This window comes from Pituophis catenifer, unplaced genomic scaffold (genome assembly GCF_029215685.1).
Source record: "Pituophis catenifer annectens isolate HBS135680 unplaced genomic scaffold, rPitCat1.0.hap2 SCAF_1, whole genome shotgun sequence".
Taxonomy (NCBI): Eukaryota; Metazoa; Chordata; class Lepidosauria; order Squamata; family Colubridae; genus Pituophis; species Pituophis catenifer.
Window position 1 is genome coordinate 340,437,067 of NW_027256881.1, and position 15,921 is coordinate 340,452,987.

At 46.6% G+C, this 15,921-nt stretch overlaps 1 protein-coding gene across 3 annotated transcripts in view; it reads right to left on the reverse strand.

Moving 5' to 3' along the window:
• Positions 1–15,921, reverse strand: part of STK11 (serine/threonine kinase 11) — a 98,572-nt gene that overhangs the window by 15,508 nt on the left and 67,143 nt on the right. The window contains exon 9 of one of the 3 annotated variants that reach the window (XM_070944392.1): positions 13,839–14,047. The exons of 1 other annotated variant lie outside the window; for it this stretch is intronic. In XM_070944392.1, coding sequence (XP_070800493.1) covers positions 13,854–14,047 — 194 coding nt within the window. In that variant the 3' untranslated portion in view covers positions 13,839–13,853. Of the gene's footprint in view, positions 1–13,838; positions 14,048–15,493; positions 15,675–15,921 lie in introns of those variants that run through there. One more of the 3 variants, XM_070944398.1, reaches the window with a different exon arrangement.

Consider the following 15,921-nt stretch of genomic DNA (forward strand, 5'->3'; position numbering starts at 1 on the left):
AGGAGGAGCAGCTCCCTCCTGAAGGGGCCCCTTCTTCCTCTCATCAATGGGAGGCTTAAAATGCCTCCCCCACACCATCCAGAGTCCACCTCCGCTGGTGACTCAACGCTCCTTCCCGCCCCCCTCCTTGTTCTCCTCCTTACGCAGCAGAGGCTGCCTGCTGTATGCGCAACTCTGGCAGAGAAAGCGATTGTGCACTGAGTGGAGGGGTAGGTGGGTGGAGGGGTGAGTGGGTGAAGGGAAAAATCTCTTACTTTTCAGAGTGCCTGAGACGCCTTTCTATGGGGAGATTTGGGGAAGGGGGGGAGCTTAGCTCCCCTTTGCTCCATAAAGCCCACCTACGGCAATTGGAATCGTGCCGCAGATAGCGTCTCTTCCATTCCGTACCTTGGTGTGCTCACCTTTTGCTTAAAACATTGGCACGTGCCCAGCTTTCACGATGCTAGAAAAACGTGAGTGTCCCGGTGACCGTATTTTTTTTGGGGGGGGGGATGATGCCCTGACAGGGTGCAAAGCAGGGATGAAATCCAAATTTTTTCCCCCTACCGGTTCTGTGGGCATGGCAGGGGAAGGCTACTGCAAAATCCCCATTCCCTTCCCACTCCTGGGGGAAGGATGCTGCAAAATCCTCATTCCCTTCCCACTCCTGGGGGAAGGATGTTGCAAAATCACCGTTCCCACCACACTCTGGGGCCAACCAGAGATGGTATTTGCCGGTTCTCCGAACTACTTACAATTTCCGCTACCGATTCTCCAGCACCTGTTAGAACCTGCTGGATTTCACCCCGGTACCAAGCATCATACGGGTTCATTCAATTTCCCTCATGCATTAAGAGCTCGGAATAAATCTGCCCACTGTTTAGTTCCAGGGGTGTCAAACTCAAGGTCCTTAGGCCCGTGGGGCCGCTCTGGAAACCGACCCACACTGCCAGTGAAAAAGGGCTCCTGAGCTCCGTCTTCGGTTGCAACAGCCTCCTGCAACCCTCTGCCAGTGAAAACGGAGGGTTGTAGGAGGCCGTTGCAGCCGAAAATGGAGCTCTGGAGCCCGTTTTCACTGGCAGAGTGCTCAGGCCACCACAGGTGCCAACATGTGTGACGTTGAGCTGGCCAACCCCCCCCCGGTCACCCCAAGGTCAAACACAAGCCTGATGTGGCCCTCAATGAAATCAAATTTGACACCCTTGTTTTTACTCCAACGCGTTCTTCTTTCTTACGGGAGATTCTGCAAATTGAATCATACTACTTGCACTTAAGACTTATATATGGTGCTGCTTCACAGTGCTTTACAGCCCTCCCTTAAGCGGTTTTACAAGTGGCAGCATCTGGCCCTCAACGATCTGGGTCCTCGTTTTACCGACCTCGGATGGATGGAAGGCTGAGTCAATCTTGAGCCGGTCAGGATCGAACTCCTGGCGGTGGGCAGAGTCAGCCTGCCATACTGCATTGTAACCACTGCGCCGCCCAGCGCTCTTTGAATCATCTGCAAATGGGCGATGGGCATCCGAACGATCAACTGGCAGGGCGCACCTGGCACCATTCATGGGTTAAAATGGCTGCCTTTTGAGACAGCACAGAGATAGCAATATATACCGCTTCACCTCCCTAAGCGGTTTACAGAGTCAGCCTATTGCCCTCAACAATCTGGGTCCTCATTTTACCGACCTCGGAAGGATGGAAGGCTGAGTCAACCTTGAGCCTGGTGAGAATCGAACTGCCAAATGGCAGGCAGCCAGCAGTCAGCAGACGTAGCCTGCAGTACTGCATTCTAACCACTGCGCCACCGTGGCTCATTCCTTTAACCTTGCAGCCAATGGGGCATCTCGACACCACGTAACTGGATGAGAAGTTAAGAGGATGAGGAAAATTAGCCAGAATGGGATATAAGCAGGGGTGAGTTCTACTTACCTTTACTACCGGTTCGCAACGGGAGCATGCGCGCTTCTGCACATGCGCAGAAGCTTCTCTGCTTGCGCAGATCGTCAATTATGACGTCCGGGCAGGTGGGCGGAGCCTCCCACCACTTTTACTACCGATTCTAAAGAACCGGACAGAACCGGGAGCAACTCAACACTGGATACAAGTACATATATACCAATTAAAGAGATTATTTGTAGCTCACAGTTGAACAGCGTGATCCTTGGTACTCTCTTTCGTGCAGACATTTCAATACCCAGCTAGGTAAACGCCAGCCTAACCAAGGAACCAACAAGAAGGACATTCCCACCAATACTGACAGGACAAGCCACATACTTGACTTACATCCATTCGGTTAGTTATGGTTTGAGTCACTACGGCACTGAAAAAAGTGACTTGTGGCTGTTTTTCATATTTAAGACCAGGGATGGGATTCAGCCGGTTCGGACTCGTTTGGGCGAACCGGTAGCTACGGCCAGCGGCTGGGCCCACCCGCCCCAGCGCTATCCCATCTTATACAATCGCCGTGTTTTTGATGCAGTGCAAAGTGAGCGATTCTGGGCAAATTGGTTGTTAAATTATGTGAAGCCTCCCTCTGCTTAAGACCATTTCAGCATCCCCATGGTCATGTGCTACAGGAATAAGAGCCTTGGTAGTACAGTGGTCTAAGGCACCCTGTTATTAAGCTGGTTATTAAGACCAGCTGCCAGCAATTACTGCAGGTTTGAATCTCGCCAAGGCTCAAGGTTGACTCAGCCTTCCATCCTTTCTAAGGTAGGTAAATTGAGGACCCAGTTTGTGGGGGCAATAAGCTGACTTTGTATAAATATACAAAAAGGATGAAGGCTATTGCTGAGCACATTGTAAACCGCCCTGAGTCTCCGAGAAGGGCGGCATATAAATCAAATTTAAAAAAAAGAAATTGGTATATCTAGTTCAGAGGTCTTCAAACTTGGCAGCTTTAAGACTTTTGGATTTCAACTCCCAGAAGTCTCCAGCCAGCAAAGCTGGCTGGAGAATTCTGAGAGTTGAAGTCCAAAAGTCTTAAAGCTGCCAAGTTTGAAGACCTCTGGTCCAGTTTAATAAAAAGAAGGACTAGGGGGTGACAAGATAGCACTGTTCCAATATTTGAGGTGCTGCCAGAAAGAAGAAGGGGTCAAGCTATTCTCCAAAGCACCTGAAGGCAGGACAAGAAGCAATGGGTGGAAACTAATCAAGGGCAGATCCAACCTAGGACCTAGAGAAATTTCCAGACAGTAAGCACAATAAATCAGTGGCAGATTTTAAAGAAGAGATTGGACAGGCTTGGTTTCAAATGGTATAGGGTCTCCTGCTTGAGAAGTGGGTTGAACTAGAAGACCTCCAGGGTCCCTTCCAACTCGGTTATTCTGATCATAATTTGGATGCTACGCAACCGGTTCATATGTTACACAGTTGAACAACTGCAGTGATTCACTTAACAACTATGGCAAGGAAGGTCATGAAATGGGGTAAAACTCACTTCACTTGCTTTGCTTTGCAGTGGAGATTTTGGGCTCAATCGTGGTTAAAAGTACCTGTATACAGAAAGAGCAAATCCCACTCTTTACTAACACTGATGATGTTATCTAGCTGGGTAATGAAACATCTGCAGGCAACACAACCAAGCTCAGGGAGCACCAAAGACCCCCACAGGCATCATTAGCAATGTCACCAAACTTAAGAGGACCCCTTAAGAAGACAGTTTCTCTCTTACACCCCACCGCATTCAAATTCGCTTGGCAGAACTGGGGAAGTCTGATGCAAGTTCAAATTTTACTTTTTTGCCCTTCTGGAGCCTAATTAATTCTGAATTAATCCTCACGAGTGCATATGATTAATCTTCCCGCCTGCAAATGTCATTTTTGTATGCTCCAACTCTGTTGCAATGAAAGAGAGTGTTCCATACAGAACTCACAGGCGGTAGCTGTCAATCAGGGCCTGAAGAGGAGCGGAGGACAAACGACTCTCACCTTTACAATTTATGCGGCTGCAAGAAGCTAGAAATGGCAGCTGCTACACAACCTTCTTCAGCTAAAAGGAAGCAAGGCAAGGAACCAACCTACTCAGTGGTGGGATTCAAAGAATTTAACAACCGGTTCTCTGCCCTAATGACTAGCTGGGTGGACGTGGCTATGGTGGGCATGGCCAGGGAGTGTGACAGGCAGCACTCGGCCTCCTGCACCCCCGGGAGCAAAAACGGGCTGGAGGGAGGACATGCTCCCGCCATGCTCCATTTTGGGCCTAGTAGGCCTCCCTGAAGCCTCCAAGGAGCAAAAACTAGCCATGGTGGAGCAGGCTGCATCCCCCCACGCCTTTTTTAGGCCTGGTAGGCCTCACTGCACTTACCTGGGAGCCAAAATGGGCTGCGTGGGGACTCCTGGAAGGGGAGGGGAGGGGCCAGCCAGAAATTTAACTACCGATTCGCCCGAACCGGCCGGAACCGGCTGAATCCCACCACTGAACCTACCCTTCTTCCATGTTCAATCTCGTCACGATAACACAGTAACTGGTCTCCCTTGCACAACCAGCACTGAAGCTTTTAGCTAGCAGCTGCTTTGGCGTAACATCTGATTTATAGTATTTCTGTACCTCTGCAATAATCATAGTCTGTAGTATATAGACAAGGAAAGACAACTATCTAGCAAGGGTTGCTCAAATTTGGTAATGTTAATATGTGTGGACTTCAGCTCCCAGAATTCCCCTGCCAGCATGAGCTGAACTCCACACATCTTAAAAAGTTGTAAAATTACTGAACTGGCAAATCCAGGTTTATTCAAAACTGATTCAAACTGTACCCATAAACACGTAGGTAGTTTGTCTTTGAATTAATGAAGGGTCTTAAATCCTGACTTTGATGGGGATACTCCTTGCTGGAAATGGTTGACTGGATAAGAAGACCTCAGACCCCCATGCTGTCCATCCCCTTGGTCTTAGCTCTTATGTAACTCTTTTTAGGTTTGTTTTATATTTATCTTGTTATCATTTGTAAACTGCCGAGTTGCCTTATGGGTGAGATAGAATACAATAGAATCACAGAGTTGGAAGGGACCTTGGAGGTCTTCTAGTCCAACCCCTGCTTAGGCAGGAAATCCTACACTTCAGACAAATGGTTATCCAATCTCTTCTTAAAAACCTCCAGTGTTGGAGCATTCACCAAAGAGCCTCAGTGGTGCAGCGGACTAAGTGCTGTTAAGTGCTAGCACTTAGCTGCCAGCTGTCTGCAATTACTCTAAGTTCAAATCTCACCAGGCTCAAGGTTGACTCAGCCTTCCATCCTTTCGAGGTAGGTAAATTGAGGACCCGGATTGTGGGGGCAATAAGCCAGCTTTGTATAGAACACCGCCGCTTAGCCCCCCCCCGAAAGCCCTAATAAGCAGGTATATATAAAAAGTATGCAGGCTATTGCTATAATGCAGTGGGTCTCAACCTTCCTAATGCCGCGACCCTTTAATACAGTTCCTCATGTTGTGGTGACCCCCAACCATAAAATTATTCCTAAAACCATTGAAAATATGTTTTCGGATGGTCTTAGGTGACCCCTGTGAAAGGGTCGTTCGACCCCCAAAGGGGTCCCGACCCATAGGTTGAGAACCACTGCTATAATGCATTGTAAGCTGCCCTGAGTCTACGGAGAAGGGCGGCATATAAATTGGACTAATAAATAAATTCACAACTTCTGGAGGCAAGCTGTTCCACTGATTAATTGAGCTGACAGGAAATTTCTCCTTAGTTCTAAGTTGCTTCTCTCCTAGATTAGTTTCCACCCATTGCTTCTTGTTTTACCCTCAGGTGCTTTGGAGAATAGTTTGACTCCCTCTTCTTTGTGGCAGCCCCTGAGATATTGGAAGACTGTTATCATGTCTTCCCTAGTCCTTCTTTTCATTAAACGAGACATACCCAGTTCCTGCAACCGTTCTTCATATGTTTTAGCCTCCAGTCCCCTCATCATCCTTGTTGTACTCCTTCCAGAGTCTCCACGTCTATGGGTGGCATATACATTTACTAAATAAATAATACAGAATAACAGAGTTGGAAGGGACCTTGGAGGTCTTCTAGTCCAGCCCCCTGCTCGAGCAGGAGACCCAATGCCATTTCAGACAAATGGCTTCCAATCTCATCTTGAAAACCTCCAGTGATGGAGCCCCCACAAGTTCTGGAAGCAAGCCATCCCACTGGTTAACAGTGGTTAACTGTGGAACGGTTAAAATTTCCTAACAGTTAACAGTGGTTAACTGTTAGGAAATTTCTCCTTAGTTGTAAGTTGGTTCTCTCTTTGAAAAGTTTCCATCTGTTACTTCTTCTCCTGCCCTCAGGTTCTTTGGAGAATAGGTTGACTCCCTGTTTCTCTGTGACAGCCCCTCAAATATTGGAAATCTAACAGGTGAAATAGAGTTATTTCAGGTAAAAAATTAAGGAAAGAGAAGTGGACAGATGCTTCCTACTGCTTTGTGTAAGAATGGACACCCTCCCCACTTCCCACAAAGCAGAATCTGTTTTAAATCCTAGAACGAAGAATAATGAAAATGAAAAATAATAATGTAACCACCATATTTTGCAAATCATGCTTCACGACAAAAGTTCCTAACCTTTTTGGATAAAAATGGGCACAGTTGGCATTTTAGCATACAACGTAGCCTCATCAATTGTGTCATCCCCCCCCAAAAAAAGACTTATAAAACACTTGCCAGCATACAAATCACCCGTTTTCTAGATGGCAAACTGGTGGAAATTGTTCCCGTCACCCCTGCTAAGACATTTACAAATGACTCTGGCCTTAATATATGCATACGGTGCATTCAGAAAGTATTCTGACCACCTTCACTTTTGTCAATTTTGTTATGCTGCAGCCAGATTCTCCAGTTGTTAAAATTCATGTTTTTCCCTCTCATTAATCTAGACTCAGTACCCCATAATGACATAGTGAAAACAGAATTTTAGAAATGTCTGTAAATTTATGTTTTAAAAACCCTGAAATATCACATTGGGTGTAAGTATTCAGACCCTTCACTCGGTACTTTGTTGAAGGAATTACAGCCTCAAGTCTTTTGGGGTATGAGGTGTCAAGCTTCGCACCCCTGGACTGGGGGATTTTATCTGCCATTCTTCCTTGCAAATCCTCTCGAGCTCAGTCAGGTTGCATGGCGACCATCAGTGGGCAGCCATTTTCAGGTCCCTTCAGAGATGTTCAATAGGGTTCAAGTCAGGGCTTGAATGGGCCACTCTAGAACATTCACAGAGTTGCCCCTACCTAATCCACTCCTGTGTTGTCTTGGCTGTGTGTTTAGGATCGTTGTCATATTGGAAAGTGAACCTTTGGCCCAATCTGAGGTCCTGAGGGCTGTGGAACAGGTTCATATCAGGGGGGAAATGCTACCGGTTCGGGCCGGTTCGCTTGAACCGGTAGTTAAAAAAAATGCTACTGGTTCGCCAAACCGCTAGTAAAAAAATGTAAAAAAAAAAAGTTCCAACGATCAACTGAGCAACACATGATCGTTGGAACTTTTTTTTTTTTTTTACTTTTTAAGCATTTTTTTACTACCCGTTCAGGCGAATAGGTAGTAAAAAAATGCTTTAATTTTTTTTTTTAAAAGGCTCAGATGATCGTGCAGCACAGCTGTGATCAGCTGTGATTTTAATAAACTTTTTTAAAGCATTTTTTTTACTACCTATCCACTGAACTGGTAGTAAAAAAATGCTTTAAAAAGGCTAAAAAAAAAAAAAGGTTCCCAAGATCACAGCTGTGCTGTGCGATCGTCGGAATCTTTTTTTTTACTTTTTAAAAGCATCTTTTACTACCTATTCGCTCGAACCGGTAGTAAAAAATTTTTAAAAAAAGTTTTTAAAAAGGTTCCCAAGATCGTGCACCACAGCTGATTCCCCCCCTCACTGTTCTACTTACCTTCCCAAGCCTCCTTTTGGCGTGTACTGTGCGCATTCGGTGCGAACTGCACAGCGCGTGCTAGGCGCGGCCAGCGAACCGGTAGCAAACCGGTTCAGATTTCACCACTGGTTCATATTCCTGTACTTTGCTCCATTTAGCTTTCCCTCGACCCTGACCAGTCCCCCCCGTCCCTGCTGCTGAAAAACACCCCCACAACCATGATGCTGCCACCATGCTTCACTGTTGGGATGATATTGGGCAGGGGATGAGCGGTGCCTGGTTTCCTCTGGACATAACGTTTAGAATTGAGGCCAAAACAGTTTAATTCTTGGTTTTAATCAGACCAGAGAATCTCGTTCCTCACAGTCTTGAGAGTCCTTCGGGTGCTTTTCTGCAAACTCCAAGCGGCCTTTCACGTGTTTTGCACTGAGGAGAAGCTTCCGTCTAACCACTCTGACAGAAAGCCCAGATCGGTGGACAGTTGCAGTGATAAATTGTCCTTCTGGAACTCTGTCCCATCTCCACACAGGATCTCTGGAGCGGAATCGGGAGTGACCCATCAGGTTCTCGGTCATCTCTTACCAAGCCCTTCTCCCCTGATTGCTCAGCTTGACCAGACAACCAGCTCTTGGAAGAGTCCTGGTTGGGCCAAAGTTCTTCCATGTGAGAATTATGGAGGCCACTGTGCTCTTAGGAACCTTCAGTGCAGCAGAAATTTTACTGTAGCCTTCCCCAGATCTGTGCCTTGCAATAATCCTGTCTCTGAGCTCTGCAAGCAGTTCCTTCGACCTCATGGCTTTTGCTCTGCTACAGTATGCATTGTCAGCTGTGAGGCCTTCTACAGCAGGGGGTCTCCAACCTTGGCAACTTTAAGCAGCCTGGAGGACTTCAAGTCCCAGAATTCCCCAGCCAGCTTTGCTTCAATTCTGGGAGTTGAAGTCCGCCAGGCTTAAAGTTGCCAAGGTTGGAGACCCCTGTTCTATAGAGAGGTATGTGCCTTTCCAAATCATGCCCAATCGTATTTAATTTACCTCCGATCAAGGTGTAGAAACATCTCAGCAACTATCAAGAGAAATGGGAGGCACCAGAGCTAAATTCCCTGTGTTGTTGCAAAGGGTCTGAATACTTATGCCAATGTGATATTTCAGGGTTGGTTTTTTTTTCTTTTTAATAAATTTATAGACATTTCTAAAATGCTCTTTTCACTTTTGTCATTATTGGGTACTGTGTAGATTAATGAGGGGGAAAAAAACAGAATTTCAACAACTGTAAAATCAGACTGCAGAACAAAACTGACAGAAGTGAAGGGGGTCTGAATACTTTCTGAATGCACTGTACATATTCCTGAGTAGATGGGCACACGTTTTCTAATAAGTCGCTATTTTTTAAAAAATTTCCTAAAACTCTTCCAAGATTTTGTGAAGTAGAGTGGTGTTCTAGGCTGGTACTCTGAATCATGCCACTTACCTTTAAGTTTTTATGGAAAGCAACTTTTTAAACATTTATAAAGTCGAAAAAGGAAGAGAACCGTTATAGTTTTAAGATGATGTGAGAACTCAGTCAAGCATGTGGTTTATTTCGACCGATAATCTAGTAGGAGGTGTTAACGCAAGTCATAAGACGGTCTTTTTGAGATCTGTTTTAGTCTGAAGTTCACTGGGTTAACCTTTCCCCCAAATTTCTGCAACCTCTCTCCAGCTAAACTCCTGGATCTCTCTTGCAGGGCAAGAGGAAACCAATGGCACCATCTATTTTCTTCTAGCAATATTTATCCTTCAAACCAGGGGTCTCCAACCTTGGCAACTTTAAGCCTAGAGGGCTTCAACTCCCAGAATTCCCCAGCCAGCTTTTCTGGGAGTTGAAGCCCTCTAGGCTTAAAGTTGCCAAGGTTGGAGACCCCTGCTTCAAACAATTTCCATTTTTGTTAAGGGTCTTGGTGGGATGAGAGCTGCTGTGCTCCTTGAGCTCCAAATGATTACCCCGGTGACCAAGTCACAGCTAAGCTACTTTAAAAAAAAAAAATAACGAAAGGAGAGACATTGGCAGGTTCTGTATTGTTCTAGTAGAGAGCAATACTATTTTGCACTGGTGAAGGACGAGCAGTTTTGGAACTGCTGTTTATTTGTTGAAACTCTGCCCCAGTTAAGGAGGGAGGAAGAATGGAGAGAGTTTTGTGGTCCGCTGACCTTCACCATTTAATTCTTCTTTCTAAGTCTCTTTTTAAGGCTGTGTGGGCTGGGAGATTTCTGCACCATGAGAAAAAATGGGAGAAGCTGGAAATCTAACAGGTAAAAAAATGGAGCCCTTTGTTCAAACTTTCCTATTAAAAAAAAACGAGGGCTCCGGTTGGAAAGAGAATGTATCTTTCCAAATAGATAGCTGTCTCCTACTGCTTTTTGTTAAGGGACACTGGAGATCTTCTAGTCCAACCCCTGCCCACTTCCCACACAAAAGACCCTGTTTTAAAGTAGTATCATAATTCAGACTGTGTAGGGCAGGGGTGTCAAACTCAAGGCCCGGAGGCCGGATCCGGACCGCGAAGTACTTAGATCTGGCCTGTGGGGCCGCCCTGGAAACAGCGAAGGACCGGCCTGCTATGCTTCTGCATCGGGCTCGGGCTCCTAAGCTCCATTTTTGGCTGCCAAGGCCTCCTGCAACCCTCTGCCAGTGAAAACGCACGCGGCCCTCCCGAGCTCCGTTTTCACTGGCAGAGGGTTGCAGGAGGTCGTGGCACAGTGGTGGGTTTCAAATTTTTTTACTACCAGTTCTGTGGGTGTGGCTTGGTGGGCATGGCAGGGGAAGGATACTGCAAAATCCCCATTTCCTCCCGATCAGCTGGGACTCAGGAGGCAGAGAATAGATGGGGACAGGGCCAGTCAGAGGTGGTATTTACCGATTCCCCGAACTACTCAAAATTTCCGCTACTGGTTCTCCAGAACTGGTCAGAACCTGCTGAAACCCACCCCTGCGGTGGCAGCCAAAAACAGAGCTTGGGAGCCCATTTTCGCTGGCAGAGCTCTCGGGCCACCACAGGCACCCCCGACAGGAGTGACGTCAAGCTGACCACACCCACCCTGACCCGTCCACCTCAGCCCCCCCGCCGAGGTCAAAACACAACCCTGATGCGGTCCTCAATGAAATCGAATTTGACACCCCTGGTGTAGGACGACAGAAAACCTGGGATGGAGTCAAGAGAGGAATCAATGTGGAGTCCTTATGTTCTCATAAAGGGTCTAGCTTGAACCCCGTTTGAATTCCGTTAACTCTTCTCTAGCACCAATTTTATGTTGAAAGTTGTCAAAACTCTTTATGCATAGGCCTGAGCAATAAAGGACCTTAATTGGAACTTAATGTGTGGGTGTCCTGATTCTTTGCGCCTGACAGATTGACACCGTGGCCTGCAAAATTTGCAGCAGCTCATTCAATGGACCAAAGCATTTCAGCTGTTCTCATCCAGTCTTTCTTGGAGGTTAAGAGCTCATCGTTCTTTGATGCTTGGATGAGTGAAATGGGAGTTTCCTTACACTCCTCAGATCTTGTCCTGCCTTTCCTTGATCCCACCCATCAAGGATCTGGTAAAGATTGTAATCTCCCCTTGGCTTCCAGGGACATATACCCTATTCCTTTGATTTCCCCGTCGTATTTTCCATAGTTGGATCACTTTCCTTTCAATCTGTCCCATTTTGCCTGTGCTCTTATGGAAATGGGATCTTAGGATACCAATGCAGAATTGTCCGGATTAGTACAGTTTAAAAAATGCTCCTGATAACTATCCCAAAGGTGCTGTTTCAAAAGGCATTTTCCTTGAAGATGTTTCGTTTCTGATCCAAGAAGTTTCTTCAGTTCTGAAAGGAAAAACGAGTCCAGTTGCCTTTTGAAAAAGCACCTTTGGGACAAGGTGACCGAGAATCTCCAATAACTATATGAAGATGCTTTAGGTAGATCGACTTTAGAACGATCTACCGACATCTTTCTACAGTTTAGGATAGAGATTTCTTCCCTTTCTGTACTTGCAGTTTCTTTTTTAAATGGAGAACAAAATGTTTTGGGGGTTAGCCCGTCGTTTCTTGTAGCCTCCATTAGGCTGCCAAAAAAAGAAAAAAGAAAAAGTGTGTTTTTAAGTCCTTTGTTACTCAAACTAAGCTTCTGGATAGGGAACAAGGTACTGTCATCTAATATAAAATCCCACCCCTGCTTTCTCTGGGAAGAGTTTGCAAGATAATTGATCTGTACTCAACTGAAAAAGCTTATAAAATGAAAGGCAGGTTTTTTAAAAAAAAAAAAAATTAAGAAAAGAGAAAAGACATTTATTTTGCTCTTCGAAACAAAGCTGACTTTACCAGGTCAGGAAAGGTTGTAAAAAGAATAGCTTTTCTCAAAAAAAAAATCCTTAACAAAACAGGGACACAATAGATAAGAGGTGTGTGGTTGTGTAGGTGGGATGGGAGAACTTTTAAGAGCTTGCGTTACCCAGGAGAAACGGCGGAAGAGGCATTCAAGCAAGCAAGAGAGGCTTGCAAAAACCATCTTCCCCGTAATTGCGCATCAAGCCCACTGACTGACAGTTCCCAACCGGCTTTGAACAGAGGCTGTCTGCATAAGCAGAGGATAATAGCAGCGATTAATGCTGCCACAATCATTTGTTGGGCCCACAAAGGGAACCGCACTTGCCTCCCTGCAACAGGCAGGCTGAGGGAGGCAGAAACTGTGCTGCTGCAGCCTTTGTAAGATCCAGAGGCGAGTTGGGGAAACAGGTCTGAAATACAGCCCTTTAAAAAAAATAATAATAATAAGTGTCTGCCATAAGATTTAGAGCAGAGGCCTTCAAACTTGGCAGCTTCAAGACTTGTGGACTTCAACTCCCAGAATTCTCCAGCCAGCTATGGAGAATTCTGGGAGTTGAAGTCCACAAGTCTTAAAGCTGCCAAATTTGAGGACTCCTGATTTGGAGCAATGTTTCTCAACCTTGGCAACTTTAGGATAGGTGGACTTCAACTCCCAGAATTCCCCAGCCAGCAACGCTGGCTGGGGAATTCTGGGAGTTGAAGTCCACCTATCCTAAAGTTGCCAAGGTTGAGAAATACCAGATTAGAATGCAACCCTCAATTCTGAGAGATCCAGAGGGCAACCAGGTTGGGGAAAAGGGTGTTGTGATGCCCCCCTTGGGCAGATAAGGCAATCTAACCATCTTGCCTCTTCCTTGCTTAACTTCTAACATCTTCTGGTGCCCAGTTAAGAAGCAGCAAGGAGGTTGCTCCTGGTGAAACCTGGCCAGCTAGGAACCTGACAAGGCACCCGCCCCAAACTCAGCTTCCTCTAACCAAGCTGGCCAAATGGACGATGTTTGGTCGGTGGCCCACTGGTTGGGAAGGGTACAACCTAGAGTAAAAGAAGGTGGCATAGGAGGGGAGAAAGAAGCGAGACGGTCGTTGCTGTCCCAGGCCACCTCATTCCCACCCAACTAACGGAGCTGCTTGGCAGCCCTTTCAAACAGGAGGTTTTAAAGGGCCTCCTTAGAAAACTGAACAACAACAATAACAAAAACCAAAAACCCGTGTAGATTCTGCATTTTCTCCTCGCTGGCTATGCAAGGGGAGCGTTTCTGAGTTTCGGGGTTACTTTACGGCCGCTCTCCTGGTCCTGGGTTCCCACTATGTTGAAACAGGGTTGAAGATTGGTCTTCTCCCTTTGTCAACCATACCAAGGAGGCCGTCGTGCCCTTACCTTTCCCGGAAAAAAGACAGGGGTTGCCGGGCCAAGAAAGTGTGCAGGTAAAAGATGGAAAACGGGGATCAAAGAATGACCAGGCAGATGCAAGGGAATGGTGAGGCATAACTGGGGTTCAGGAAGACTTGGGAGGCCACAACACGTGAGGGAGGCTGCTTTGATAAACTCCCAGTGTCAAAAGCATCCCTATTAAGCAGGGGGCTGGATGGGCCCCTTCCTGTGCCACCAAAGGCCGTGGTACAGATACCCCATCACAAGAAAACAGCCCAAGGTAGGTAGGCTTGGCCGTGCGCCCCCCACCTCCCACCCCTCAGTTGGAAGAGAAACAAGCCGTCCTGGATTCGTCCTGCTCTTTGTGCCCTCTCGGGGCATCTAAGCTAAGCTTCTCACTCCTTCCTTCCTCCACGCCGGGCAGCTGGTCGCAGTCTCCGAACAGGAATGCAAGCAATCCTTCCTGCTCTGTGCTGTCCTCCTCCTCCTCTCTAAGCCCTGCCTCGCCTTCACCTGGGAAAAGGCAACAGGGGAGCCATCAGCAGGGAAAAGGGAAAAGGAGACAGAGGCAGACTCAACGCTCCTGCTTAAGACAGGGCTGGCTGGGCCCCCCCCCACATGAGGCACCCCGTTTGTTTTTGCATCCCAGCTTTATTTTTTTCACAAATAACTGGCATATCCAACATACTTTCCTCCTATTTCCCCCCACAACAACCCTGTGAGGTGAGTTGGGCCGAGTGGTCCAAAGTCACCCAGCCAGTTTTCATGCCTAAGGCGGGACTAGAACTCACCATCTCCCTGTGATTGGCTCAAAGTAACCTAGCCAGCTTTCATGCCTAAGGCGGGACTAGAACTCACCATCTCCCTGTGACTGGCCCAAAGTCACCCAGCCATTTTCATGCCTAAGGCGGGACTAGAACTCACCATCTCCCTGTGATTGGCTCAAAGTAACCTAGCCAGCTTTCATGCCTAAGGCGGGACTAGAACTCACCATCTCCCAGTGACTGGCCCAAAGTCACCCAGCCATTTTCATGCCTAAGGCAGGACTAGAACTCACCATCTCCCTGTGACTGGCCCAAAGTCACCTAGCCAGCTTTCATGCCTAAGGTGGGACTAGAACTCACCATCTCCCAGTGACTGGCCCAAAGTCACCTAGCCAGCTTTCATGCCTAAGGTGGGACTAGAACTCACCATCTCCTGGTGATTGGCCCGAAGTCACCCAGCGGCTTTCAAGCCTAAGGTGGAACTAAAAGCCTCCTGTCTTCTGGTGACTGGCCCGAAATCACCCAGCTAGTTTTTACCTCTAAGGCAGGACTAGAACTCACCATCTCTCGCTTTGTAGCCTGGTGCCTTAACTACTAGGCCACTCCTTTCTGGATTTGGCACTCCTTTCTGGATTTGTGTGTGTTCATATATTATCTGGGTGTGTGTGTGTAATGAGAGGCAGGAAGGGGGTCTGCGTGGAAATCTAAGGGAAGGACATGGTCTTCAGGGCTTTTGACAGAGGGGGGGGGAATTGTTTTTAAAAGCAGGTTTGTAGAGGTGGTGCCCACTCTTGTTGTGAGCAATGCCAAACAATGTATCAGGAGTAAGAAGGTAAGGGTGAAAATGATGAAGGTGTGTGCTTGCAAGTCAATGTTCTGCTTAGCCCTTCATCTGTCCCATGGTAGTTAAAAGTGTGTTATGCCAAAGAATGGCAATGGCAATGGCTGGCTGGGGAATTCTGGGAGTTGAAGTCCACGCATCTTCAAGCTGTGAAGATTGGGAAACACTGGCTTAAAGGATAATCTTTCAAATTATGGGCAGTTTTCTAATACAGCCATGAATATTTTGTTCTTGTGATTTGATCACCATGATTCTATAATTGGGATTACAATCGTGTTAGACTTTTTTGCAGCTGCTTCACACTGCTGGCTCATGATCTTTAATAACACTCACACAGATCTTTGAACCCGTGACTTTAATGGAGTTAAGCTTGGTGAACCCTCCAGGTGTCTCCTTTAACATTAGTAACATCCAAAAGCAGAATCCGTAAGACGTTCTGCTTAGCCCTTCATCCGTCCCATGGTAGTTAAAAGTGTGTTACACCAAACGATGGCAATGGCTGGCTGGGGAATTCTGGGAATTGAAGTCCACGCATCTGAAAGTTGCCAAGGTTGGGAAATCTTGATATAACAGTTGACATTTTTCAGATCCAATTATTATGTCACCCAAAAGGTACCGTAAGTGCATAATTCTGCCCACTGTTTTTTTTTTTTTAAAACAAAGACCTGGATTGTTATAAGTATTTTATGTTAAGGTACAGAACACACATTAGGCACTATTAGACCATTTAAACCACACAACACAGGTGTCAAAACGCATTTTGAAATGCTCAAAGTCAAGTA